The following is a 13,166-nucleotide window of genomic DNA, read 5'->3' as shown; positions in this document are numbered from 1 at the left end:
TCAGATCTGGGAGAAAAAAATAAAAGCAGGGGTATGAGTAATAGGGCAAGAACAAACTTAATGATGAACGTAATGACAAATACAGCAATGTAGAGGTCCAGGCTTCTTCATATTTAAGATATGAAATGGTTGAAATTTGCTCATCATTATTTCCTAAAGAAAAAAGCTTCATACCTGTAAACTGTGATGGATGACTAGTTTAAAGGCATTGGCATCACTGGGTGTTGGTCCATATCTGTCCGTTTCTTCCTGTGGGGGGGTAAAGTTTAGATACTTTTAGATGCACATTTTAAATATCTGTATACAGTGGCAAGAAAAAGTATGTGAACCTTTTGGAAATTCATGATTTTCTGCATTAATTTGTCATAAAATGTGATCTGATCGTCATCCAAGTCGAGCATATTGATGAATATAACATGCCTAAAATAATAACACAAACCAATTCTGATCATTCATGTCTTTATTGAGCACAACCATAAAAATTTCATAGTGCTAGTAGATAACGTATGTGAACCCTTGAGTTAATGATCTCAAAAAAGCTCAGTCAGGTGTCAGCATACCTGGAGTCGTCTTAAGAAAAGAGCTACTCTGGTTGATTAAAAACCAACGTTTGGATGCGCGAATGTGAGCCATGCCTCGCCATAAAGAGCTTCCAGAGGATCTATGATCAAGAATTGTTGCTTTACATAAAGCTGGAAAGGGTTGCAGAGTGATTTCAGAGACTTTAGAAATTCACCAGTTTGTCTCACTGCAGGCAATCTACAAATGAAGACAATTTGGGACTGTGGCTACCCAGTCAAAATGACCCCAAGACAGCGAAGACTCATCAATGGGGTAAAGAAACAGGCTGTTGGTACAGGCTAACATCTGTGTTCATGAGCCTACAGTCCGTAAAACCAGGGTGTCTATGGCAGGACACCACGAAGGAAGCTGTTAGGAAGGAAGATGCTTACAAAAAACAAAAAACATTGCTGCACGCCTGAAGTTTGTGAAAAAGCATACTGACACTGGCAAAATGTTTTGTGGACAGATGAAACTAAGACTGAACTATTTGGAAAGATCATGCAGTGCTACATCTGGTGTAAAAAAAAAAAAAGGCACCACACATCACCATGAAAACATCATCCCAACCGGAAAGTTAGGGGGAGGGCATCAGGGTATAATCATTGAGGACAAGATCAATTCCCAAGTGTATAAAAAAAATCTACAGGATGATGTGAAAGAGTCTGTACATCACCCTGTAGAAGTTGGGTGATGCAACAGGACGATGACCCAAAACACCAGAGCGAGTCCACAACAGAACGGATTATGAAAAACATAATCTGCCTATTGGAGTCAGAGCCCTGATCTATGGTCTGCTATGGACTGACCGGAAGTGAGTCGTACACATGAGGAGTCCAATGAACATGGCAGAGCTCTGGGGGCTGGGGGAGAGGGTCAACCAGCTATTAATTCCAAGGGTTCACTTTTTTTCACGTTTCTTGTTATTATTTTAGGCACATTATATTCGTCAATACGCTCAACCTGGATGAGGATCAGATCCCATTTTATGACAAATTAATACAGAACAAAGGGTTCATATACTTTTTCTTGCCACTGTAACTAAATGTGATGTAATTCTAAATGTTATTTCAGATACAATTCCTGGATCTGGGGAAGAGTTCCAGCTGCTCACAGTGGCTCAGCTGTTCTAACGTACCACCAGTATGGCCGGGGGGTGGGTCTTGAGTTCAAATCCCGAGCCATGCCGCTTTGCCATCAGCAGCCGGAGTCGGAGAGAGCACAACTGGCCGTGCTGCGTCTCCGGATGGGATATGCGATGCTGGCCGGCACAGGCGTCTGTTAGCTGGTGCGGTGGAGCTGAGGACCCGGCGCTTTCCTCAGAGCGTGTCTGCTGCTGCATAGCGTTTGCATGAATCGGAGGAGATGTGTTAAGCCCTTACCCTTTTAGTGTTGAGAGCTGATGGGTTAACTGGCAGTAAATGGTTAGAATAGTGGAACCAGGCATCTGAAAAGTTGATTTGATAAATGATTTGATAAATGTCTCATTTAACAGATCGGGTTAGTACTGGTATCGTCTCATCACTAGTCTCCACGTCTTTTAACATCACATTATTTATGACATTTTAGGACCAAACACTTTACCAGCTTCCACAATCAGGGCATCTGCTTCACTCCTTGGACCAATCTGAGACTTCACTCACCCACAGAACTACAGCTCCCCACACTGTCCTGAGGGCTGACTGTTTTACACCACAGCTTCAGAAACCTCAGCCCTTCAGCTCTTCTCTATGTAAAACTGTGAAGATGGCCGGAGTGAGGAGCTCATAAACAGCAGTGGGAATGATCTAGCTGGGACTGTGACTGGAAAGTTTACAACTTCACCAGTGTGACTCGCTTTCTAGCCATGAGCTCCAGTCGGGCTGTGTCACTGGGGGGTGGGGGGGACCTCCCTTTCACCAGCCCCACATGGCTGCTTTTCGCTTCCTGTCCAAAGCGCTGCTGATCGCCTCTCCTCCTCCAGATGGGGCAGATCAATGGCACATTCCAGCCACAGACTGGATCCTGTGGAGTCGGAGTTGGGTTTTCATGCTGGACTGAAGGACAGTGCAAAATGAAGTGAACATGGTGGCGTTTGGAAATCAGGAGCTTCTCGCACAGTTTGGTCCACGCTATCTTCTGAAAGCAGCCCGGGGTGAATCGGTCTCGGTAAGTGCAGAGGAGAGGGGACTTTTTTGGTTGCACATCTGAGGGATCCTACATTAGCCATGTAGTTTCGGAGGCCACTGAAGTAAATACGCCGCTAGCGTTTCCCTGCGGAGTGGCTGTACTCAGCCCCCCGGTGGGTTTACTGGGTCTGGGTGCTGAAATAGCGGCTCTGCACTTGATAGCTTTCTGTTTGCTGACTGATTAAACGCGGCTGATGCCACAAATCTGATGCTTTGTCTTTGTTGATTTTTTTTTTTGTAGGTTTTTTTACTCAGGTGACCCTAAAAGTCATGAGGGCCTCATCCTCGCGTTTGGCGAGCTTTTCGTCCAGAGACTCTTTATGGAGCCGGTGAGTTGGACATGGCCAGGTTAGAGCTGAGGACCAGACTAAAACTGGTAGTAAAAGAAGTGCAGGGTGTTGTTTTGGACCATCATAAATGGGAATTTATGGGGATACAATAATAATAATGTAATTATTGTGTTATAACGGCTTTTATGTTATTACAGCATAGATTGCAGACATTGCTAGTATTCCTGTCATGTACCAATATACAGGTTTTCATGTTTCCATTAAAACTCTGAACATCGAGGACATATTCATTAGTAAATACAGCTTTCGTGCAGCTCATGAAAATACAAAAAAAATGTAATAGCAGATTTCCAAAGTCCGGAGTCTTCCTTATCTGAATCATGTAGCTCTTTACATGAATACAAATATTGGGTAAAAGTTCATTTTGGAGGACATGTCCAAGTTTTTTATTTATTTATTTATTTTTTTTACCAGAACTCCAGCGATGTTCCACTCGTGACCGAATCGATTCTTTGGAACTGGTTCTTTTGAACCGAATCACACGTCCAAATGAATCTGAATCTTTAAAGCATCAAAACTCTGTTTAAACTCGGGCTTTTGTGATTAAAGCATAAAAGCTTCATTTTTCTAAGGTTCTAGCTTGATGCATAAGCCATTCCATTAGCCATTAAAGGGGCGAGTTCAGTCTGATGGACCCGATTGATGCGTCTGAAATGGAGACGAGAATAAATGGATTTTTGATAATGGTTGTGCATCGGACTCCCTGCCTGAACCGAATCCCTTTGCAAGCGGCAGAGATGTGGATAACACCCACTCGTGACCTATGAGTCAGTGAGCCGTGGAGTCGGATTGGATTCGTTGAAACGAAAGAATCGGTTCTGCAAAACTGAACCGAGCTGCCCTTCCCTGGCGTGCTAATGATGCGCGCATGCGCAGATGGGCCCCTCGGCCGGCTCGTCATCGGCTGTGGGAGGGGCGGAGCGCGCGTTTGTCAGAGAGGGAGAGAGAGAGAGAGAGAGAGAGAGAGGGAGAGAGAGAGAGAGAGAGAGGGAGGTAGAGAGAGGGAAAACAGGATGAACCCGCTACGAAAGCAGAAACACTAGCCATTCAAAAAAGACGAACCCGAAAGAGCGCTAGAGCGCCTTTAATCGGCGGCCTGTGGACATGATGGCGTTTTTTTGAACATCTCGTTATCATCTCGAGGAGCCCGAGGACGATAACGTTACCCTGGCCGTGTGTATGAGCGTGCTAGAGAGTGCGAGTGTGTGTGTGTGTGCGTGTGTGTGTGTATGTGTACAGATAATACAAGAGAGGGCAGCTGAATAGAGGGGACAGAGACCTTGGGAATTACGCGAAGAGGACCGGAGACCTGTGTTTTTCTGCCATTTTCGCCCCCCCCTCTCCCCTCAAAGCGGGCTGACGTGCCGGGCTGCTTTTGTCACTAATGCTGCTGCATCTCTGAATAAAAACCCTCTCCTCCGTTTTTTTGTCTGTTATTTTCTCCTCCACTGTGGCGCGGCTGTCGGTCCTGAAGGATGCCGGATCAGATCTCCGTGTCCGAGTTCCTGGCGGAGACCACGGAGGACTACAACTCCCCGACCACGTCGAGCTTCACCACCCGCCTGCAGAGCTGCCGGAACACGGTCAGCGTCCTGGAGGAGGTAAGAGGGCTGGGGGGGGGGGGCTTCAGAGAAAAACACACTCCCTCACTCACACAAACACAACCTGCTAAGACCACACTGTGAGGGGCTACCATGTCTCGTGCGTGCTCGTAGGGCACGTAGCTGTGTGCTGAAAGCCTGCATTTCATCTCCTCTGGCTCTGAGGGGGCTGAGGGGCTGGGGGGCTGGGGGGCTGATGAGCTTTGGCATGCGGAAAACACACTGGATGTCTGTTCGGATCTGCTGTGCGCCTCAGCACTGTGCAGTTGCTGTGTTCACTACAGAAAAAAAGGGAGGCATGCCATGCATTAAATGAGAGACGGGTCCTCTGTGCAATCTTAGAGATGATACAGATCACACCGTGGACCACATCTTCAGCTGGGAGAAGTCTGTCCTGCTGCGTTGGACTGCATTAGAGAGGCACTGAACTGAGCTATGAGGTGCCTACGGTGGATCCCTGTCTGCTCAAATGGGCAGATCATAGACTAAGCTGCTGCATTTCTGACGTAGGCCCCAGCCGAGCTGGATGACTGAATGAGGGGAACGAAGGACGAGGGGAGAACCCAGAAAAACCTCATGTCACATCAGATTGTGTCAGAGGACCGTGACCAAGGTTGGAATTCAGATGCTGTCAAATCGCAGCTGCTGCCGCCTTTAGCCCTGGCCGACTGATAGTGAAACCCGGTAGGAGACTGAGGAGGTCTCATGAATAGGGCTGGGCTGTGGTCTGATGGTGTTGATCGGTATAGTGATAAATTGTTGCATTTACAACAGTGGTGTATCCAAATATGACTAAAAAGAACCACTGGCCATCAGAGGTTAGAAGAAACGAGGATTGGACTGTCACATTAATGCCATATCGCCCCCCGTACACACACAGGTCCTCAGCTACTGTCAGCTGTAGGCCGTGAGGGAAGGTTTTGATGGCGTCTACCTGTTCTCTTGTTGCCATCTGTCATTACCGTTGTTAAAAGCCTCAGTCATTTGAGTGCTTCTCTCTCTTTCGCTGGGACACACAAGTGCTCCTGTAATGAGATCCTCCTCGGTTAATTAGTGAGTAACGGCAAATGCAGTGGAACGTAAATGAAGGCAGATGGGCTAATGGTTGCCGTGACCTAGTTGTCTGTGTGTTATGTTTATTCATGAACGTGCTCTTGGGAAGTGGTGAAAAGCGCGCTCTGAAATGCAGCTCTGAAAAAGCTGGACGCGGCCTGCTGGGCCATGTCCTAAGCAAATTGCGTTAACTAGAAAATCGGATGTGGAATTGTGCTTCCTGCAGTGTTTTCTGCACACCTGTTTCTGCCTGCTTCTCAGTTTAAAAGGGGAGCCTTGAATCTCCAGAAGCAAAATGTGGACATCCAACATGACTTGATGACAGATCGACTTGTGGGCCATTGCACAGGTTGCACGGATATATGTGAGTTGAGGGCCAAAGCTGAGCTACATTTAATGTGCAGCCGCATGCAGAGGTTTGGATAAAGCTGTTGAGATGACATAAAAAAGAGATAACCTTAAATAGGGTATTTTCCTATTTGCATTTACCATATAAACAGTACCAAATAACCATGTAAACCATGCCATAACCCTTTGTACCTTAGGCTATTAAAAGTAATGGAGCATCACATTTTGCAGAATTATCTTATTTGTAGAGGATGTGAAGTTTTTTACACCTGGAAAACCAAGGATGCCCAAACGTTGGCATACAACTGCAGTTGGGCAGTTTATTTTTATTTGGCAGGTCTGTGCTGTAGTTGCCTCTTATTATTGATGCTGCTCTTTATTTGATTTAATATGTTTTACATATAATTTTTTTTCAAGAATTTCAATGGCAGTATAAATAATATTTATAATAATTACTGAAAATATTATTATGTCATGTAAGCTATGCTTTTACAGTGCTGTCCATCGCTGGCTGTTAGTGTTCTCCTCCAAGCGTGTTCAGCTGTCCAAATGCCGTTGTGTTAGCAGCAGTTTGCAAAGAAGGGTTGGCTGGCTTCATACGGCTTGATGTGAGAAAATTAGGAGAACAATTATTAAAATCGTCACCAATATTATCAACTTATCGTATGATACATGGACATGACCTTGATCATCGCGAGTTTAATATTGCCCTTTGTGTTTACGTAGTGAGGCGAGTCCACTGCCGTGAATGAGCTGGTATGTCGACTTTGTTTATAAACTGTTATTATTTATTAAGGATATTCAGTATTTTTGATATTCCAATTCCAGTGTCTAAATAGTCTTAAAATGAACAGTTCATTGCTCTTTAAAAGGGTGTAATAGCATTACTATGCTATTATCATGTCGTTAGTCAAAGTAAGGACCTGCCCCCACCACCACCACATCAGCTGCAGACGATTAGAACATGGTTAGAGAGGATTTTGAAGGAGCCTGTCTTATTGATTCATTGAGACATTTAGGTTGGTCTTAAAATCAGCATAATATCATTAATTAGGGATGCACTGATCCGATACTGACAAAGATTAGACTGATCCATGAGGCAGAGTCCCAGAAGAGTCAAAAATCATGTTTTTTAGTAAATGTCAGTAAATTCCATATTTAAATCCCCGTCACTGTTTTTAAAAGCCCCCGCTTTGCTGTTTCTGCCATTTTCCAGCGATAGAGAGAGACCAGAGCTGAACTGTTCAGTTAGAGACATGCGCCTGTAAAGGAGGACAGCCGAGAGCGAGGGGAGGTAATGACCTCACTGCCACAGCTGGTCTTTCATATAAGGAGAGTAAAAGTTCTGAGCCCAAGTCCAGCACAGTTATTAATTTCAGTGAGAAATTATTCATATGTAAGTAAATCCAGATCGGTCTCAGGTATCGGCCAAGGCGCAACGTTACGTATAACATTGGAACAGATAAAGTCAGATCGGTGCATCCTTATAATTTATCACAATTACTTCTGAGACAATAAATCATCCAAAAAAACTGTATGGCCAAAATACATCATCTAATCAGCGTCTGAGGATATGAATGTGCTTTAACTCCCTTCGTTCAAAGCGTCTGCAGCTCTAGGAGACGTCAGAAAAGACCAGGAGGTTTCTGGTTTTGCTCCTTACCTGGCTTTTCAAAGAGCAGAAATCCCGCATGGAAAGTCATGCCGGCCCCGCTCATCCTCTGAGGAGTTGAGATTTGTGATGTTCTAAGAATAGCCTGATGGCTTGTGTAACGGGAAGAGGTTATTCTCCTGAGCAGTGGTTCCACAAGCATACGGATAGAGAGAGAGAGAGAGAGTGAGAGGTGGAGAGAGAGAGGGAGGGACAGATGGAGAGAAGGGATTAACCTACTTACACATGGGCCAGTGCACACCTGACCTGAAAGGACGAAAACTGCGTAGTAGGGTAGAGGGGCTTCCTCCTGCGGGGCTCCACAGCCCACAGCAGATCCATTCACTGTCCAGATACTCTACAAAGAATCACTGAGCTCTCATTGAGATAATACGGGCCAATCAGCAGCTCAGGGCTCAGACCATCTAGGCCTTCTAGAACAACAGTAATAACGGCGATAATAACAATGCTGATTACAATCACACTGGATTGTAATCATGATGATGAAGCCATCGGGGAGGACAAAAATAATAATGAAAAACTAAGCAAAGAACAACACAGTAAATAATGCAGTGCAAATCAATGGCGCACAGTGTCTGGCCTTCATCCCTCATCTGAAAAGTGTTGGAGGGAGGGTCTCGTTTCAATGGATTTCGCCGTTTAGCGAGGCTGCTGCAGTGGGTTTGTGTGTACGGCTCGACAAGGTCACGAAGCTGCATCTGAGGAAAGGGTGAGGGTGATGTGAAAAGGTTGTTGATGTTGTGTTTGTATTTTATTATTATCTATATAAAGTCACTAAATCATAAGCATGAAACCCCTGTGCACATTATTACTAGGCTAATAAGCATATGGGGGATGTTTATGTAGGGATGCACCGATACCACCAATACCAGATTTTCAAGCATCTGCCGATACCGAGTACCGATATCAATACCAACTCTGTCTTAAACACTAGATGGACGGCTTATGGATTATCCCAATTAAGATATAATAAGATTGAAAGAACAGCATTTACTGGTTGAGTAACTGCACATTTGAAAAGTTTTATAGCTATGAAGAAATAGAAATTGCTACAATACAGAAACACGTGCAAGTAGGGCAGCATAATCTGGCTAAGATTAACCAACCTGCTTTCTAATTAGTGTGTAAAATTCATATTTCAGAGCAGTGAAAAGTGGCGAATTTTGAATGTTGATTCCTTCAGTAAACGTAAACAGAACTCAGGTGTGGCGTAGAAGACCTCGCCATATCTGAACGGTGTGTTGCGTGCAGTTTTCTGGCCTAGGCAGCCCACAGTTAACTGAGTGGGTTGTCTTATTTAGCAGTTGATAGGCTCTAGACTATCAGCATAAACATTGGGGGGGAGGGGGTCATTTGGTTTAAATGACATCATATTATTGAATAGACTGCATTTAATATATTTGTAATGTGGTACTGTCTTGTATGTAAATGTAAAAAGCTTACATCCCAGTTTATTTAGTTTGAAAAGCTGGACATGTTTTGTTTTAATAAAAATATGTTAAATGTTATAGATATTTTTTCAGATTAAAAGACTAAACCCATTTCCAGTGGTGATTCATCTGTAACACTGCAGTTCAGTACAAGGCCAGGCTTAATCAATGTCCAGAAAACCGGCCTGACATGTTCACCCTAGTGTGAACTGCATGCCGAAATCATCACACACTTGCTTTAAAAACCCCAGCAAGTCGCAAATAGTCTTGCTTATATGTTTTCGGACACTGCATAACATGGTTTTGTAAACATGGAGGACTTTTGTTTTATAGATACTGTGTCATACAGTAACAGTAAAGTCTGAAGATTGCTGCAGGAGCTTTGCAGAAGCGGAGGAAACGAGAGGTGACGGGCTGAAAGTGGTGTTAAATGGGGCGTTAAAGAGGTGAGCGGAGAGTCCTGGCCGGGCCGAGTGAGGAGCATCCCGACCCGTGGCTTTAGTTAATGATGTCTGGTGATGTAGGAGTCACTCCACCAGTCTGACTCATCCGCGGCGCCTGTCCCCTCCTTTTGGCAGCCTTTATCCCTCCGCTTGGCCTCCTGTCAAAGGAGCTGCTGGACACTGGAGAGAATCCAGCACTGGAAACGGATGCTGTGAAGAAAGGAAACACAATGGCCATGCCATATTATCCTTAATGACCTCTCGCACTGGAGTAATCATTGCTCCAGTCCTTCACACTGCATGCTCCTCCCTGACAGCTTTCTCGCTGTGTCCTAAATTCTGAATGCCCTTCAAGCGTGACTCACTTGTGGGGCATATACAATGATATGTGGTATATTTCACCAGTGGCCAGTGCTCCACTTTTTTTTTTTAGCCCGGTGAATTACACTATATGTCCAAATGTTTGTGGATACCCCTTCTAATGAGTGCATTCAGTTACTTTAAGTTGCACTCATTGCTACCACAGATCCACACACAGCCCGTCTAGCTCCTGTAGAGAAGTGCTGCCAAGAGAATAGGACTCTCTGGAGCAAATAAACACCATGCCTAAATCTAGACGTGGGCTAGAGGAATATAAAGCCTCTCCAGAAATGATGATGGTATACCGTCCAATACTTTTGCGATGCGTTGAGGAATTGGTGTGGGTGGTGAGCATGTCCAGCCTTCCTTGGACAGCAGAGACTTCAATGAAAGCAGGAAAAACTCTTTTTGAATAATGAATGAACAGGCGTCCCAATACTTTTGTCCATATAACAAATTCCAAGTTCTCAGACCTTAACTTCCTTAGGGCTAAGGCTTGTTTACAGTCATCATTAAGAAAGGCCAGGTGATGCTGCTCTAAGCAGCTGCCTAACACACACAAATTCAAATGACTACAGTGGGGTGGTGATTATCCAACATCCTGACTTCTAGGCCTAACGCTCTTGTCGCTGAATGCAATCAAATCCTCACAGCAATGTTCCAACATCTAGTGAAAAGCCTTCTTCCCTGGACAGCAGCGACAGAGTTGCTCCAACACTTTTTAATGCCCTTAGAAACAGTGAATGATAAGATGTCCAAATACTTTTGTCAAAAAAGTCAATCAATCAATAAACCTGCCGTAACGCTGTCGTTTTGTCACTCCCTGTTGTTTTAGATCTGATTGATTAGACTGGTGTGGAGGCCAACATAGTTTAGTTTGGGCATCCATGAATAAGCAGTCGTTTACGTAAGAGCACAGGTCCGCGAATGCCTCTTTTCCCCTGTGTTACTGTGCTGGTTGTGAAGGGTAGTGCCTCTTTAGTGGTTTGTAAAAGGGTTTTCGAGCTCCTCGGGGGATATCGCGTTCCATATGGTGGTATTTGGTTTCTCCTGTGTTCAATCTGTCAGGTGCTTATCCTCTTCAGCAGGTGTCATTGCTTTCTGCAGCAGCGGGGAGGACCCGAAAGGACTCGTGTTTTATTCACTGAGGCGTGCTCTCAAATAGGCCGAGATGTGGTGTTTTTGTTTGTTTGTTTGTTTGTTTGTTTTGCATGACCTAATAATGCAGCCCATTTTGTGAACAGCCTCTAAAATCACGTCCCGGCATTTGCTCTGGTTTGTCACGCACAGCCTGCCACAGCGGTATGTGCAAATATGTAAAACGCATCTGCTCGCGGAGCCGCCGTGCTCGTGCTCGAATGAGTCAGCCTTGTTTGGCTCTCGGCGTTCCTCTCCAATGCAGAGCTCTCCCTCACTCTCTCCAGCTTCTCCCACGTCCTGCCCAGCCTCGTCGCCTGCCCTACCTGGCCGCGCCCCTACGTCCCTGCCTCGGTTTTCTGTGTTGTTTCTCTGTGCCATCCATCTCTCCCCACGGCCCCCCTACACCACCCCAGACCTAATCCTGCATTCCATGCCTGATAATAGTTTCCATGGCACTGCTCACGTTTCCCTCCCTCCCGTCTGAATACGAGGAACAGATGGCACGGCCGATGTATGGACGAGTGCTGAAAGGCTGCCGGCATGGGCGCTCCCAGAAACCCTCGGCTCTCCCCTCTCAGCGATGCCGCGTTATAATCCTGGTTCAGTATGTGTAGGTTAGTGGTCCGTGTGTAAAGTAGCCGTGGGCCGCTAATTGATATTATTGAATGGGGAAGAGATGGTGATATAGTCTGGTCCAGAATGGTGCCAGGATGTCTGTGCAGAAGAGTAACATTAGAAGCGGGTTGGGTTAGTAATTGAGTAATTAGATGTGAATTATATTACCGCTGCTGTAACGCTGTTTTAATTAATTGTGTATTGAATTAATTCTGCAGATGATCATCATTTGCATACATTTCCGTGTGTTTGTGCAGAAGACACACATGAATTTTGTGGAGGAGTGTCGCTGTTGTGCAGATGTCGCTGCACAGTAGAACAGTGCACCACCCCTCCAGCCAAGAAGACAAGTTGGACCTGTGCGAAAAATTTTAAGGCGAAGAAATGGAAGGTCAGAGTCCGTCACCAGACCTCAAGCCAAATGAGCACACTTTTCACTCACTGAAGACACAACCAAGGACAGAAAGCCCCACAAACTAGCAGCAACTGAAGGTGGTAGAGGCATTTGGTGATGTCCATGGGCTCCAGACTACAAGCAGTCACTGACCCAAGTCTGTGATGTCCATGAGCTCCATGGTAAAGCATTCCCACCAGAAGTAGGCCTGAGGTCACCATGGCCAATACATAGCATCAGCCAGAGGGCTATGAAGACCACCAGGACTATGTTGTGAAGCCGTGAAACTGAATTTCTGCAATTTCGCAGTCAAACAGGAATCTCCTGATATGATCCGGTGACTCTGGATTAAGGCCGGTCCTGGCATTGTGATTGGATCGGGAATCTGCTTTTAAATGTCCTACCCAGTTCCAATCCTCCGAGCTCTTTCTGCTGTCCGCTAAGCACAGACATGATTCTCGGGTGCTTCTGTTGGAGTAACTGTCTCTACTGTCCAGGAAAGGCATTCTACTAGATTTCTGAGCACTGCTATGAGGATTTGATTGCATTCAGTTTATGAGGATGATGGATGATCACAACCCCACCTTAGTTATGTGAATTTTTCGTGTGCTCAGGCGGTCTCGGACCAGCGTTTTGGAGCTGGAGAAGACTCTCCGTTTGAGCACTAGTGCTGAGGGAACACTGCCAGAGCTGATAATCCTCTATCTGAGGAGCACGGTGGCTCTGGGCGTTCTGAGATAGCTCCCCAGGGCCAAATACTGCGGTGACCAGAGTGCTGACTAATCTGTGGTATACTGCAGAGAAACCTGCGGAGGTATGGTTGATGAATTTTAGGTTTAGATTTAGTAAAGTACAGTAGCTGTTGGCAAGCCTAGTTACAACTCCCAAGCCACAGACCTGCATACTACTGTCCCTACTATACACTATGCGGACAAAAGTATTGGGACACTTGCTCATTTATTGTTTGTTATGAAGTCAAGGGTATTAAAAAAGGAGTTTATCCTGCTTTTGTTGGAGTAACTGTGTATATT

At 45.4% G+C, this 13,166-nt stretch overlaps 1 protein-coding gene across 1 annotated transcript in view; it reads left to right on the top strand.

Moving 5' to 3' along the window:
* The first annotated feature begins 2,589 nt into the window (after positions 1–2,589).
* The window catches only part of asap1a (ArfGAP with SH3 domain, ankyrin repeat and PH domain 1a), a 72,666-nt gene continuing 62,089 nt past the window's right edge, over positions 2,590–13,166 (top strand). The window contains exons 1-3 of the mRNA XM_072688169.1: positions 2,590–2,709; positions 2,971–3,058; positions 4,554–4,680. Coding sequence (XP_072544270.1) covers positions 3,000–3,058; positions 4,554–4,680 — 186 coding nt within the window. The 5' untranslated portion in view covers positions 2,590–2,709; positions 2,971–2,999. The remainder of the gene's footprint in view (positions 2,710–2,970; positions 3,059–4,553; positions 4,681–13,166) is intronic.

Source organism: Salminus brasiliensis, chromosome 9, assembly GCF_030463535.1.
Source record: "Salminus brasiliensis chromosome 9, fSalBra1.hap2, whole genome shotgun sequence".
Classification (NCBI taxonomy): Eukaryota; Metazoa; Chordata; class Actinopteri; order Characiformes; family Bryconidae; genus Salminus; species Salminus brasiliensis.
Note: the sequence above shows the minus strand (reverse complement) of the source record. Positions and strands in the feature narration are given on the sequence as shown.